General features: G+C 47.6%; 3 protein-coding genes across 3 annotated transcripts; 2 read left to right on the forward strand and 1 right to left on the reverse strand.

Annotated features, from left to right (window-relative positions):
* Nucleotides 1–2,779: 2,779 nt before the first annotated feature.
* Nucleotides 2,780–4,731, forward strand: ONS95_006980 (uncharacterized protein; the record flags this gene model as incomplete). The annotated part of the gene is made up of 2 exons (XM_058500467.1): nucleotides 2,780–4,558; nucleotides 4,663–4,731. The coding sequence occupies 2 exons, from the start codon at nucleotides 2,780–2,782 to the stop codon at nucleotides 4,729–4,731; spliced, it is 1,848 nt and encodes a 615-aa protein (XP_058349283.1).
* Nucleotides 4,732–8,821: 4,090 nt separating this feature from the next.
* Nucleotides 8,822–11,275, forward strand: ONS95_006981 (uncharacterized protein; the record flags this gene model as incomplete). The annotated part of the gene is made up of 3 exons (XM_058500468.1): nucleotides 8,822–8,888; nucleotides 9,396–9,843; nucleotides 9,905–11,275. Exon 3 carries the CDS (start codon nucleotides 10,439–10,441, stop codon nucleotides 11,273–11,275), a length of 837 nt encoding a protein of 278 aa, XP_058349284.1. The 5' UTR covers nucleotides 8,822–8,888; nucleotides 9,396–9,843; nucleotides 9,905–10,438.
* ONS95_006982 (uncharacterized protein) lies at nucleotides 10,834–13,531 on the reverse strand. Its single transcript, XM_058500469.1, has 3 exons — nucleotides 13,338–13,531; nucleotides 12,629–13,271; nucleotides 10,834–12,580 (listed from the first exon to the last, which is right to left on the reverse strand). Exons 2-3 carry the CDS (start codon nucleotides 12,830–12,832, stop codon nucleotides 11,468–11,470), a joined length of 1,317 nt encoding a protein of 438 aa, XP_058349285.1. The 5' UTR covers nucleotides 12,833–13,271; nucleotides 13,338–13,531; the 3' UTR covers nucleotides 10,834–11,467.
* Between the last annotated feature and the right edge of the window lie 76 nt (nucleotides 13,532–13,607).

The raw sequence follows: 13,607 nt of genomic DNA on the forward strand, positions 1-13,607 counted from the left end.
TCCCTAACCCTAACCCTAACCCTAACCCTAACCCTAACCCTAACCCTAACCCTAACCCTAACCCTAACCCTAACCCTAACCCTAACCCTAACCCTAACCCTAACCCTAACCCTAACCCTAACCCTAACCCTAACCCTAACCCTAACTAATCACCCTAACTAATCACCCTAACTATCACCCTAACTATCACCCTAACTATCACCCTAACTATCACCCTAACTATCACCCTAACTATCACCCTAACTATCACCCTAACTATCACCCTAACTATCACCCTAACTATCACCCTAACTATCGTTACAAACTTACCGCGAAGCCGTTATATATATAAGATACCGTCAAATTTACGGCGAAGCCGTGCAAGGCGTAGCCTTGTTTATTATATATTATATATTATATATAATACTTAGGGTCAGGCTTAGGGTCATACTTAGGGTCATACTTAGGGTCGATTTTACCTATTATACCGTCAAATTTACGGCGAAGCCGTTATATATATAAGATACCGTCAAATTTACGGCGAAGCCGTGCAGGGCGTAGCCCTTTATATTATATATAATATAATATTCAGACTTAGGGTCAGACTTAGGGTCACACTTAGGGTTATACTTAGGGTCATACTTAGGGTTATACTTAGGGTTATACTTAGGGTCATACTTAGGGTCGATTATACCTATTATACCGTCAAATTTACGGCGAAGCCGTGCAGGGCGTAGCCCTTTGTATTATATATAATATAATATTCAGACTTAGGGTCACACTTAGGGTTACACTTAGGGTCATACTTAGGGTCGATTATACCTATTATACCGTCAAATTTACGGCGAAGCCGTGCAGGGCGTAGCCCTTTGTATTATATATAATATAATATTCAGACTTAGGGTCACACTTAGGGTTACACTTAGGGTCATACTTAGGGTCAGACTTAGGGTCACACTTAGGGTCACACTTAGGGTCATACTTAGGGTAATACTTAGGGTTAATTTCACTTATTATACCGTCAAATTTACGGCGAAGCCGTTATATATATAAGATACCGTTAAATTTACGGCGAAGCCGTGCAGGGCGTAGCCCTTTGTATTATATATAATATAATATTCAGACTTAGGGTCAGACTTAGGGTCACACTTAGGGTCAGACTTAGGGTCACACTTAGGGTCACACTTAGGGTCATACTTAGGGTTAATTTCACTTATTATACCGTCAAATTTACGGCGAAGCCGTGCAAGGCGTAGCCTTGTTTATTATATATTATATATTATATATAATGCTTAGGGTCAGGCTTAGGGTCATACTTAGGGTCATACTTAGGGTCGATTTTACCTATTATACCGTCAAATTTACGGCGAAGCCGTTATATATATAAGATACCGTCAAATTTACAGCGAAGCCGTGCAGGGCGTAGCCCTTTGTATTATATATAATATAATATTCAGACTTAGGGTCACACTTAGGGTTACACTTAGGGTCATACTTAGGGTCATACTTAGGGTCAGACTTAGGGTCATACTTAGGGTTAATTTCACTTATTATACTGTTAAATTTACGGCGAAGCCGTGCAGGGCGTAGCCCTTTATATTATATATAATATAATATTCACACTTAGGGTCAGACTTAGGGTTAAGGATAAGGTTAATTAGATACATAGTATCTAATAGATACTATGTAATTTACTAGCGCAGCGGATATTACAGTAGTAATATTAACCTTACTTAGGGTGAAGGATAAGGTGAAGGATAAGGTGAAGGATAGGGTGAAGGATAGGGTGAAGGATAGGGTGAAGGATAGGGTAGAGGATAGGGCTAGATATAAGGCTGAAAATCAAAGGATAATCGAAGAATCAAAGGTAAAAGAATAAAGATAAAGGTAAAGGTAAGAGATAAGGTGAAGGATAGGGTAGAGGATAGGGCTATACTTAAGGTGAATAAAATTTATTAGAGCCGAAGCTTTGAAATCAAAACTTGAACCTTATAACCGATGCTTTGAAATCAATAGATTAAACCTTATAACTAATACTTTGAAATCAATAGATTAAACCTTATAACTAATACTTTGAAATCAATAGATTAAACCTTATAACCGATGCTTTAAAATCAATAGATTAAACCTTATAACTAATACTTTGAAATCAATAGATTAAACCTTATAACTGATACTTTGAAATTAATATTTTAAGGGTTAGGGTCGGACTTCGGGTCGAGCTTAGGGCCGAGCTTAGGGTCGAGCTTAGGGTCAGACTTAGGGTTATATAGAAGGCTATTCCCTTTCGATTATTCACTCTTCATCACTCTCTTAACTATCATCACTCTCTTAACTATCATCACTCTCTCGACGATTATCACTCTCTCGACTATTATTACTCTCTTACCTTATCTTTCTAAACTATTACTCTCTTACCTTATTACTTTCTCACCTTATCCTTCTGAATTATCACTCTCTCAACTACTTTACTATTATCGACCCTATACTTACCTTATCCCTGCCCTAAGCCTTACCCTAGGCCTCTCCTATCTACCTTACCAGCGCCTACCTTACTAGCGCCTACCTCACCGTCGCCCTCTCCGATTTTTTACCGTTTATTCTTCACTTACCCCCCTATTTCAGCACCTAAGGATTAATTTCCACCGTCTAAAAATCGATTCTACCGGCTAGTTTTCGAGATATCATCACTTTTATAAGTTATCTCGCAATTCTACTGATAAATCACTAAGTTTTCATATTTCCCCTGATTTTTACCCCGCACTTTACCCCGCAATTACCCCTCTACCCCTCTTTTACTATGCTGTTCGAATGCCCCGCGTGTAAAAATGAATATATCGATATTCTCGATCATATTCGTAAAAAACACCCTACTGATTCCTTTACAGAGCTTCAATTACAGCCTATAGGCCTTGTTCCCTGCCCTACCTGTGCTACAGCGTGTAAAGGAGCCCACGGGATTAAGACTCATAGCGCTAAAATCCACGGAATCACCGGTAGCTCTAGGGTATCAACGCAGCACCGAATCCATACTACCCCCTCTGCCTCAGCACCCTTAGACGCTGAAATCAACGATTCTATAGGCACCCCCTACCCTGTAATCGATTTCCCTCAGCTACTAGCACCCTTTCGAGCCGCTACCCCTAAGGCCAGAGCCTCTCTAGGCCTTTCAGGCTCTGAATACCCTACAGCTCCAGGGGCTACAGGCCTGTATAAGTCGCCTCCAGCACCTACAAGCCGAAATCTCAGTACCCCTCCACCCCTACCAAGCCCCCCATTCGATATCTACCCAGGCTTTACAGGCTCTCCGTCCCCTGTAACTTCAGCACCAAATAGCCCTAAATCGCCTACCTACGCCCAAGTTACCGCCACCCCTCTAGGCTCTAAGCCTTCAGCACCTACAGGCTCCAAGCACCCTACGGCTTCAGGCTCTAAGACCCCTGTACCTTCAGTACCTACAGGCTCTAAGCACCCTACGGCTCCAGGCTCCAAGTACCCCGCACCTTCAGCACCTGCAGGCTCCAAGACCCCAGCACCTTCAGCACCTACAGGCTCTAAGCACCCTACGGCTCCAGGCTCCAAGTACCCCGCACCTTCAGCACCTGCAGGCTCCAAGCACCCTACGGCTCCAGGCTCCAAGTACCCCGCACCTTCAGCACCTACAGGCTCTAAGCACCCTACGGCTTCAGGCTCCAAGTACCCCGCACCTTCAGCACCTGCAGGCTCCAAGCACCCTACGGCTTCAGGCTCCAAGACCCCTGTACCTTCAGTACCTACAGGCTCTAAGCACCCTACGGCTCCAGGCTCCAAGTACCCCGCACCTTCAGCACCTGCAGGCTCCAAGACCCCAGCACCTTCAGCACCTACAGGCTCTAAGCACCCTACGGCTCCAGGCTCCAAGTACCCCGCACCTTCAGCACCTGCAGGCTCCAAGCACCCTACGGCTCCAGGCTCCAAGTACCCCGCACCTTCAACACCTACAGGCTCTAAGCACCCTACGCCTTCAGGCTCCAAGTACCCCGCACCTTCAGCACCTACAGGCTCTAAGACCCCTGTACCGTCAGTACCTACAGGCTCCAAGTACCCGACGGCTCTAGGCCCCGACCTCCCTACAGGCACCCGAAGGATTCAGACCCCACGGGGTATTTGGTACTCGATTCCAGGGGAAGTAGACGCTATACTCCCAGCGTACGACGGCCCTACAGGCCCTGAACCAGACTCCCTCCCAGGCTCTCGACCCCCCACGCCTACAGGCTCTACGTCACCTACATACGCCCAAATCGTCGCTACAGGCTATATACCCCCGAAGCCGTCCACTAAACGCCCTGCAAGAACACCCTCCCCAGGGGCTCAACGCCCTACGACACGCCAAAAGATAGGCCCTACGCAGCCTATAGAGCCTATAATCAAAGACAGCTCGTCCGACGAAGATCTTTATAGTGCCTCTACAGCGCCATCGTCCCCTACCCCTAGCTTTGAAGACGCTATCTCAACGCCTATACCAACTACACCTACCGATAAGACGCCTACCACACCTAGCCTACCCTCTGATAGCCCCTACTTCCCTCGACTATCACGAGTAGGCTCCCCTATAAGCAACCGAAGCTACTCACCCCTAGAACCACCCCCTAAAGCTCCCCAAGCTTCAGCACCCTCTCACGCTAAAGAGCCTATAATAATAAGCTCTTCTCCCCCAACAACCCCTACAACACACCTACCCTCCAAAACTACCACAACTCACCTACCCTCTAAAAACACCACAACTCACCTACCCTGCGAAACCTCCACACCTAGCCTACCCTGTAACCCAACACTCCAGGGCCGTACTATAGGGCCTACAGCGTCTAAACGCCCTATATCAACACAAGGCACAGCATCTTCAGCGCCTAAACGCCCTAGAACGTCAACACTAAAACGCCCTACCGACCCCCTCACATCTGAGCTACCCTTTGGATTACAACAATCGATCCACTGCCCCCAGCCTCAGGCTACCTCAGCACCTACACCCCTACACCCACAGGCTTCCTCAGCGCCTACACCCCTAGACGAGAGCGCTAAAGACCACTTGAACGCTATAAGCTCAGCGCTAAGAAACCCCTATATGCAATCCCTCATGAGATATAGCACTATTAAGGTCCCTGAAACACGTCTCCACGCCAGGCAAGCAGCGCTATTTACAGAGGCCGCTAATCGAGCGGCTTTAGCGTTCTTACGGCAGCCTAGAGAGAAGCAATTACTGGACTTTTTACTGCTTCCCAGGGTTCTCGGCCTAGGATTACAGAAGGAAGAGCTCGCTAAAACGCTGAAAGCCTACCCTACGACTATACCGGATATCCCTGAAACTCAGGGACCTCCCCCTGAACCCCCTACCCCCTCAAACGACTCCCCCGCCAAAAGAGCGACTAAGCTTCTGGAAAAAGGCTATATAGGGCGTGCCTCTAGAGCCCTAATCGACCCTACGCCTCTAGCTCCTAGCACTCCAGAGACGCTAAATACGCTATACTCGAAGCACCCTATAGGGCATAATAACCCCTTCAGTAACGCTAACCCCTCCCCGGGGCAAAATATCACCCCTGAAACGATACGACAGGCTATTCGATCGATTAATAGAGAGAAAGCCCCTGGCCTCAGCGGCTGGACCCGCCCGCTACTTGATATAGCGCTAAATTCGGAAAACTCCCCTGTAACTATAGCGCTTACACACCTAGCGAATATGATTCGACAGGGTACAGCTCCAGGGGTCGACCTCCTATGTGCTTCCCGACTTATAGGCCTTCAGAAGCCTGACGGAGGTGTGCGACCGATCGCTATAGGGGACCTTATTTATAAGGTAGCCCTAAAAGCGATCCTTATCAGCTCCTTCAAGCCGTCTATGCTTCTACCCTGCCAATTAGGCGTTAGCACCCCAGGTGGTGTAGAGCCTATAATCTTCCTCCTTGACGACGCTATTACCGGCCCAAATACCCTAAAAACTCAGCAAATCGCCTCCTTAGACCTTATCAACGCTTATAACCGAATCGGACGAACCTCAATAGCAGCTGCAGTCGCTAAATACGCCCCTACTCTCTATCGGACCGCTAAATGGGCCTATAACCAGCCTTCAGTGCTAGTAACAAACGAAGGCCACACGCTAGCAAGCGCTGAAGGAGTACGCCAAGGAGACCCTATTGCCCCCCTCTTATTCTCTCTAGCGATCCGCCCCCTGCTAGAGCACCTCCAAAAGACCCTACCGAAGGCTACAATTATAGCTTATTTGGACGATATCTATATCCTTAGCCCTGAAACTACAGCACTACTCCCTGTAGTTATAGAAGCCTTCAGGGACTCTCCAGTAGCTCTTAACCGCCAAAAGAGCACCGAAAGCCCTATCTCCCAGTTACAAACCACTGGACTTAAGGCCTTAGGGACCTTTATAGGCCCTGTAGCACACCGCCGAACGTTCCTCCAGGGGAAAATCGACACTCTCGCTACAGCGCTATATACCCTACGAGACCTCCCTAAACAACACGCTACCCTACTCCTACGGGGTAGTATACACCTACTCCTACGACACTTACAGCGCCAATTGTACTCGGAAGACCTACTAGACCTCTGGAGGTTAGCGGACCTACGAATCAAGTACGCTGTACAAGCCCTAATCGCTAGGGAGCCAGGGGAGAAGACTACCCTAATTCGCCAGGCTTTACTCTCTCTTCCAGTGAGAGAGGGAGGCCTAGGGCTCCCTATACACGCCTTATTAGCCCCAGGGCTCTATAGGGCAGCTAAGGAAGCCTCTCGATCGATTCTAGTGGCTATATGCCCTAATCTCTACCCGGAACCCCCTGGACGCCCTGTACCGACAGCCCAAGAGGTCTTCTCTAGTGTTAACCAAGACCTAGAAGAGAAGATTCTACCTACCCTATCAAAACAAGCGCTAAAATCGAAGCTTGAGAACGCTAGCTACCTCGGACGATACTGGCTTAGAACCCTGCCCACGCAAAAACACCACCTTTTAGCGGATTCTACAGTTACCGAAGCACTACGGACTAGGCTCTTACTCCCTGTAAAGCCCCCTATTTCGCCCTGTACCGCCTGTGGAGCCTACCCTCAAATAGGCCACGAAGACACCTGTAGAGGTGCTGAACGACGCTGGATTATACGCCATAACCAGGTTACCCGTGCATTTATTACTACCCTTTCTAGCCGGGAAGACCTTAAAGTGGAATCGGAGCCTACGCCAGCTAGAACGCCTATAGCCCTAGAAAACAGCCAACGACCGGATTTTTCAGTGCTTATAGGTACTTCTAGGCACTATTACGACGTTCAAATAGTAGCAATCAACAAGGATTCAGCACGCGAAGAAGCCTATGCTACGCTATCAGAGGCAGCAAACGCTAAACGGCTTAAATACAGCGACTTAGGCCCTGTATTTCACCCCCTGATCTTCTCGGCAGGAGGCCTAATAGAAGCCGAAACAGCGAAGACCTATAAGGCCCTACAGGGCCTATTAGGGCACTCTAGGGCTAAGTGGTTAGACGGGTATATCGCTAGCACCCTAACTCAGGCTCGAGGAATCACTACAACCTCGATCCTAGCACGTAGGTAGCTCATAACACACGCTATACCTACCCTACAGCACACACTACACCTACCCTATAACACACACTACACCTACCCTACGGCACACACGACACCTACCCTACGGCACACACTTCACCTACCCTAAGTAACTCACACTTCACCTACCCTGTGATACACACTCTATCTACCCTATAGTACACACTCTACCTACCCTGCGACTCACACTACACCTACCCTTTGGTACACACTCCACCTACCCTGTGGTACATACTCTGCCTACCCTATGGTACAGACTCTACCTACCCTGTGGTACACACTCTACCTACCCTTTGGTACACACTTTACCTACCCTTTGGCACACACTCTACCTACCCTTTAGTACACACTACGCCTACCCTCTGATACACACTTTACTTACCCTTTGGTACACACTCCACTTACCCTGTATTATCTCCTTCTGTCTTAGTACTCTACCTTCTGTACCCCTGACACCTTCAGGCTCTTACCCTCTGTATTATTAGTATAGTCCTTCTGTATTTCAAGACTATTAGAGAGAGATAAAAACACTCGTCGCAAGCTAGCGTAGTTAGAAACAAATATAACCCAAACCTCAAACCCTAACCCTAAACCCTAATAATGGAGCGGTGCTATTAATAGGGTAGTACTAACTAGGGAATAATATAGGATAGCGAGTAGTACTGCTGTACACTTACGCTTAGTAGTAATAGTTACCTAGATTATAGTAGATAATAGGTCACGTGATAGATCCCTGGATCCCTGGATCCCTTTATAGGGGAACGGATCTAAGGATCTAAGGATCTAGTATCTTAAGGGATCTAAGGATCTAGTATCTCAAGGGATCTAAGGAGAATAAAGGTTCTATATGAGACTAGTATATCTGCTATTAGATAGGAGCTTCGTGCTTAACTTTAAATAGTATTCTGATACTTAGTAACTATCTTCCTATCTACGTGATACACTTACCTCTCGATTATCAGAGATTAACTGCAGCCTTCTGTATTTACAGCGAGTGAATACCGGACTGTTATAGTGAAATTATGTGGTTAACAGATGTATTTCTTGGACGTCTCAAACTATTGGATATCATTAGTATCGAAGACAGCAGCCTTGAGAGTCAGTCAGATAATTGGAAATGACAACGTGTCCGTAAACTACGGTACATCATACGAACCCTACTATTGTAAACTTTCCAAAGCTAGCAGTGCTAACTCAGCCCCTTTCGTGCCAGTAAGTACTTGTATAGGCACGGAGAGGTTGTCCATGGAGATAGACCTTACCAACAAGACCTTGAATTTCGACACCGTGCCACCTTTTCCGCTGACGAGGAGGTTGTAACGTTTCTAACTCGGTCGGTGTCGTGAGTACAGACTCGTCGGTTGGTATCAGCTATGAAGTAAGGTAACAAGACGCTCGATTCTCAATAGGAATTGAGACGTTACAAGCAGTGGTAAACTAGGTGTAAACTTGCTATTTGATTTGAGCACGAAGCTCTACTATCTAGGAAACTACCTACTCGTTATATAGAACTTCCGACTTCCTGTGCAAGCCGTGCAAGACGTCTTGCAGGGCGCGTAAGCCCGCAAGCCCGTCTAGCAAGCTAGCACATCACGTGACCCATGTCCACCGTGATCAACATAACTATTATTATGACAATGAGCGTGGAGTATGGTACTACTCGCTAATTCGTACCATTCTCTTGTTGGTGCCATTCTCTCAATGGTACCATCAACCCTTTGGTACCAAACACCGACTGGTGCCATCCACTTGGTAGTACCATCAGTATTATGGTGCCAACCCGTGACTTGTACCAAGACTGAGCCTGGTTCGTGACAGAGGTCTGCCAAGGTCCCCGACTTCGTCTATGGCTTATGTTACCAGCTTGCTGATCATATCAACATACCTAGTACCTACACCTTTCCTGGTATAGGTAAAGTCCTGAGCTTCCTTAGACCGCTGTTCCCTGATATCAGGTCTATGGTCACATACATGTGGATAGTAGGCAACGCTGCTAGGAATCCGGTAGCGAGGCTAAGATGCCTAATGCTCTGCGGACCTGGAGGAGCGGGTAAAAGTACCGCTATAAGAATGGCATCTGCAGCACTGTCTGGTTGCCTGGGCCTGCTACCAGACAACATACTGACTAAGACATATGAGGGGGTAGAGGACAGAGTAGCACAGGTGATAGTAAGGTCTAGGATGGTATCATGCTACGAACTAGACTTAGACAACAAGAAAGTCAACATGTCTATGTTCAAGAACGTGACAGGTTCTGACATAGTAAAAGTAGGAGAGTTTTCCTCCAAAGCTGTGTGTTCCATGATCATAGCCACTAACGGTCTACCAGACGTGGTAAGAGATCCGGAGTTCATGTCTGACGCCCTGAGCAGACGTATGATCTGTGTCAAGATGGACGTAGACACGGCAGAGGCTGTGTTCGAACCCGATCCTAGTGATCCAGTTGTCAAAATGGATTTTTTGTGCTCTTGCTTATATATCAGGATGAAGTACGACCATGTGCCTATATCTCCAGATAATTTACTGATTACACTATGCGGATCGCTATATTTCAAAGCTTTAGTGTTGGTGACAGAGGTACCCGTGGGAAGCGTAAGCATGCTACAAGGAAGGGAAGTTCTAGGCTTATTATCGGGTTTGCTAGGGACGACACCTACGAGACTTGTAGATAGATGCAGACTTATCTTTATGTCATGTGTCGAGAACACACCCATGGGGTTTATAATGAGGGGTATCAAAGCTACCGGGAACAAAGATCTCTCCTAAAGGTACAGATGCAACGCCGGAGGCTGTTGCACAACGTCACAGTCCAAACAAGCTGTACCATTTCATAGACTTGTTTTCACCCTTGTCACGCAACAAAATGTCTTATAACGTTGATAACACCAATCTTACAGATACCTACGAGGAGGAAGAGGAAGTAGAGATCACCGATGATGAAGCAGGCTCCGTAAATGGCGAGCAATATGAAGGCGTAACGACCCCTCCAGGTTCCGTTGCAACGCCCGGAAAGGTCAAGCCTACTGAAGAGGTTAAGAACATGAAGATGTCTTCTCCTCAGACGACCGCAGGCACCAAGGCCAAGGGCCAAGGTCTTCCTTCTAACAAGAACCCTTTCACCACATACGGAAGCTGGACAGAGGACACCATGTCACAGATCGAAATTGTGGTACCTGTCCTGACAGGCAAGAATGAGAGCACCAACGAGCTCACCAGGAGCACCAAGCCTGAGATGAGATATTGGAAGGCACCCATCGTCTTTAAGTATGGAAACTATACTAGCACCACCATGCCTTTTGACAATGTGCAGATTCCTTACCACACAGGTAAAGGTTACGGTTCTAACTTCGTCTACATATGCTTGCCTGGCTTCGCGGCATCCAAGTTCTCTGAAGCTGCAAAGGTCAGGCGTCCCACAGTGGTCAATGAGAAGAGCCTTCAGCCGGACAGAAACCGCTGGTGGAAAGTAGCCAACAAAGTGGAGGAGTCTTTTGGTGTCGTCAACGCTGAGACCAAGAGATTTCAGAAGAAGAGCTTGGAAGTCATCTTCGACGCCACTAACTCGGGCATCTCTGCCTCCGTGATCTTATCGTTCATGTCCAAGGCCAACACTGATTCTATGGAGCCTCTCAAGCCTACCACCAGCTGTACAATCTCTATCAACCTGGAGAGAGCTTTCTATATAAACGTACGCCTATAAACTATAGTATAAGTATATTTATAGAGAAATGCCCGATTATTAATAACCTCGAACTCTTGATACTATTTATGTATAAGGATACCGTTGATACGCTGGCTAGTCCTGTAAGAAATAGTTATTAATTTACAAAGCCCTAATGCTCGCACAACAGCCGTTTTAATGCCATCAACCCATACTCAAACTCTACAAAGTTCACAAAAGAGCAAAAGCAACCAACAATCCACCAATGAGTCCAACAATGGAGCCAGAGACGGTGGAAGCTGAGTTGCCAGATACAGATGCTGGTGTTGTAGAGCTTGGGCTTGAGCCAGTACCTGTTGGTATAGCAGTGGTCAAGAGGGTGTTGTTTCCTGATCCTGATCCACCAGAGACTGCCGTCCCAGTGGCAGTGGCAGAGACAGTTCCAGCGGAACCATCAACAGCAGGCTTAGTTGGAGAGAGACCACCTCCAGTAGCGACAATTTCACCTCCAGTGATAGAAGACGAGGCAGATGAGATAGCGCTGGATGCGGAGCTAGAAGCAGCGGTAACAGTGGATGATGGCTTGGCAGAAGAGACTCCAGAGCAGGAGAGATCAAAGAGAGGGGTGCTGCTGAGAGGTGAGCCTGGTGCAATACCGAAGCTTGGGTTGGGAGAAGCGTTGTTGTCGGTATCCTCAAGAGTGTACCACCAAGTGTTAACAACGTCAAATCTTGGGCATCCAACCTCTTGCCAGTACTTCTGGGCATTGTTGGTGTTGGGGACTGCTAGGTTCTCGGTCTTTCCTGATGCTGGCCATCCAGTCTCGGTGATCCAGACTGGCTTGCTTCCAACAGCTTTAACAGTGTTGTCAACAGCCTCGTTGAACAGAGCAGCACCATTCTCGATGCCGTTGGATTGGGTGTTCTGGAAGTATGGGTAGGCATCAACGCCGATCCAGTCACAGTTGTCAATGACAGCTTGGTTGGAACCATTGACCCAAGCAGTCCAAGTATCGACGTGTCCAACAGGGGCAGCACTCAAAGCAGTACCAGCAATGGCAGATCGAACTTGCTTGATATAGTCGACGATGGTAGCGGGGTCAGCTCCAACAGTGGAGGAAGCCGCAATACCAGTGGGCGAGATCCTGTAGAGATCCTCACTTCCAATTGAGATACCAGCAACACGAGATGTGAAAGCACTTCCATATTGAGCAATAGCAGTCTTAAGAGCAGTCAATTCATTGGGGAAGGCAGTTCCTGAAGCCCAGAGGGTAACGAGGAGGGAGATGTCTTCGGCGATGGCAGCTGGAATAGCGGAGGTTGGATCACTAGCAGTACCAGCTTGCTAGATACACGTCAGCTTTGATATAGAGTAGAGACTGGAGAGACGTACAATAGTGGTATAGAGACGAGCACTGGTGAAGCCAGAAGCTCCAATCAAGTTCTTGGACGTCTGAAAAAGAGCCTGGAAGTCGGATTGAAGTCGAGGAGCGTATCCATCAGACTTGGTAGCACCGTAGTTGAAGCCCTTATATGCGGCGGCAGAAGCAGTTGAGAGGGTGGCTGCAAGCGCAAGGAGACTAGTAGAGGAACGCATCTTGTTGATGTGCAAAGCGACTGTAGTAACTTTCGTCGATATTAAAAAGGTTTACTAAAGTCCACGAGTGCAATAGGAGGAAGTTGAAGCTGAAGCTGGAGATTTGAGTTCGTGTGAACCGCAGTGAAGTGGTGGAGGTGGAAGAAGGGGAGAGGAAAGAAGAAGGTGCTGTATGGAGAAGGAGGCGTGGCTATTTATGGCATGTTGACGTTGACTATGGCCTTAGTCTTGCCGATGCGTGTTTTTGCCCACCATTTGCATACCTAGATACCCACCATCCACCACGCCGAAAGGCAAAGTGCACGAGAATCTAAAGGGGAGTGTGAATATGGAGCTGGATCAAGAAGCTGGATCAAGAAGCTCGAGGATGGGGATTAAGTTGAGGTTAAAGCTCGAAGGCGGGGTTTTTAGCTGGAGTGTGTATTTTACCCCTGAATTGCTGGACATACTAAGCATGAGCCCAGCTCTTGGTACCCCATGGCCCGCTAGGTAAGGTTAAACCCACTCAAATTCACACTGCAGCCCCGCGCCCAGGCTGCTAAAATGCTTCGATGGAGGCCTTGAATGCTTTTTCCAATTGTAAGGCTTGGAGAGGTAATAGAGGGGGAATAATATAATCGAGAGAGAAAGGAGAGGTTGCAAGATTGCAAGATTATTTGTATAGGACACCATGGGGAGGTCCGGACTGTCGGCGCACCCGACATCTCTTAACTTACCCCCCCTTCGCTCGCCCCAATCAAGGGGGCTTCCCACCTAAATTGGGCTAGCCGCTAAC

This window comes from Cadophora gregata (assembly GCF_030347475.1).
Source record: "Cadophora gregata isolate MNR1 chromosome Unknown scaffold_19, whole genome shotgun sequence".
Classification (NCBI taxonomy): Eukaryota; Fungi; Ascomycota; class Leotiomycetes; order Helotiales; family Ploettnerulaceae; genus Cadophora; species Cadophora gregata.

Bases quoted from the DNA above. Each gene is read 5' to 3' on its own strand.
- ONS95_006982 (XM_058500469.1), bottom strand. From the start codon at position 12,832: ATGCGTTCCTCTACTAGTCTCCTTGCGCTTGCAGCCACCCTCTCAACT. The intron at 12,581-12,628 runs GTACGTCTCTCC...ACGTGTATCTAG, and splicing joins CTCGTCTCTATACCACTATT to CAAGCTGGTACTGCTAGTGA.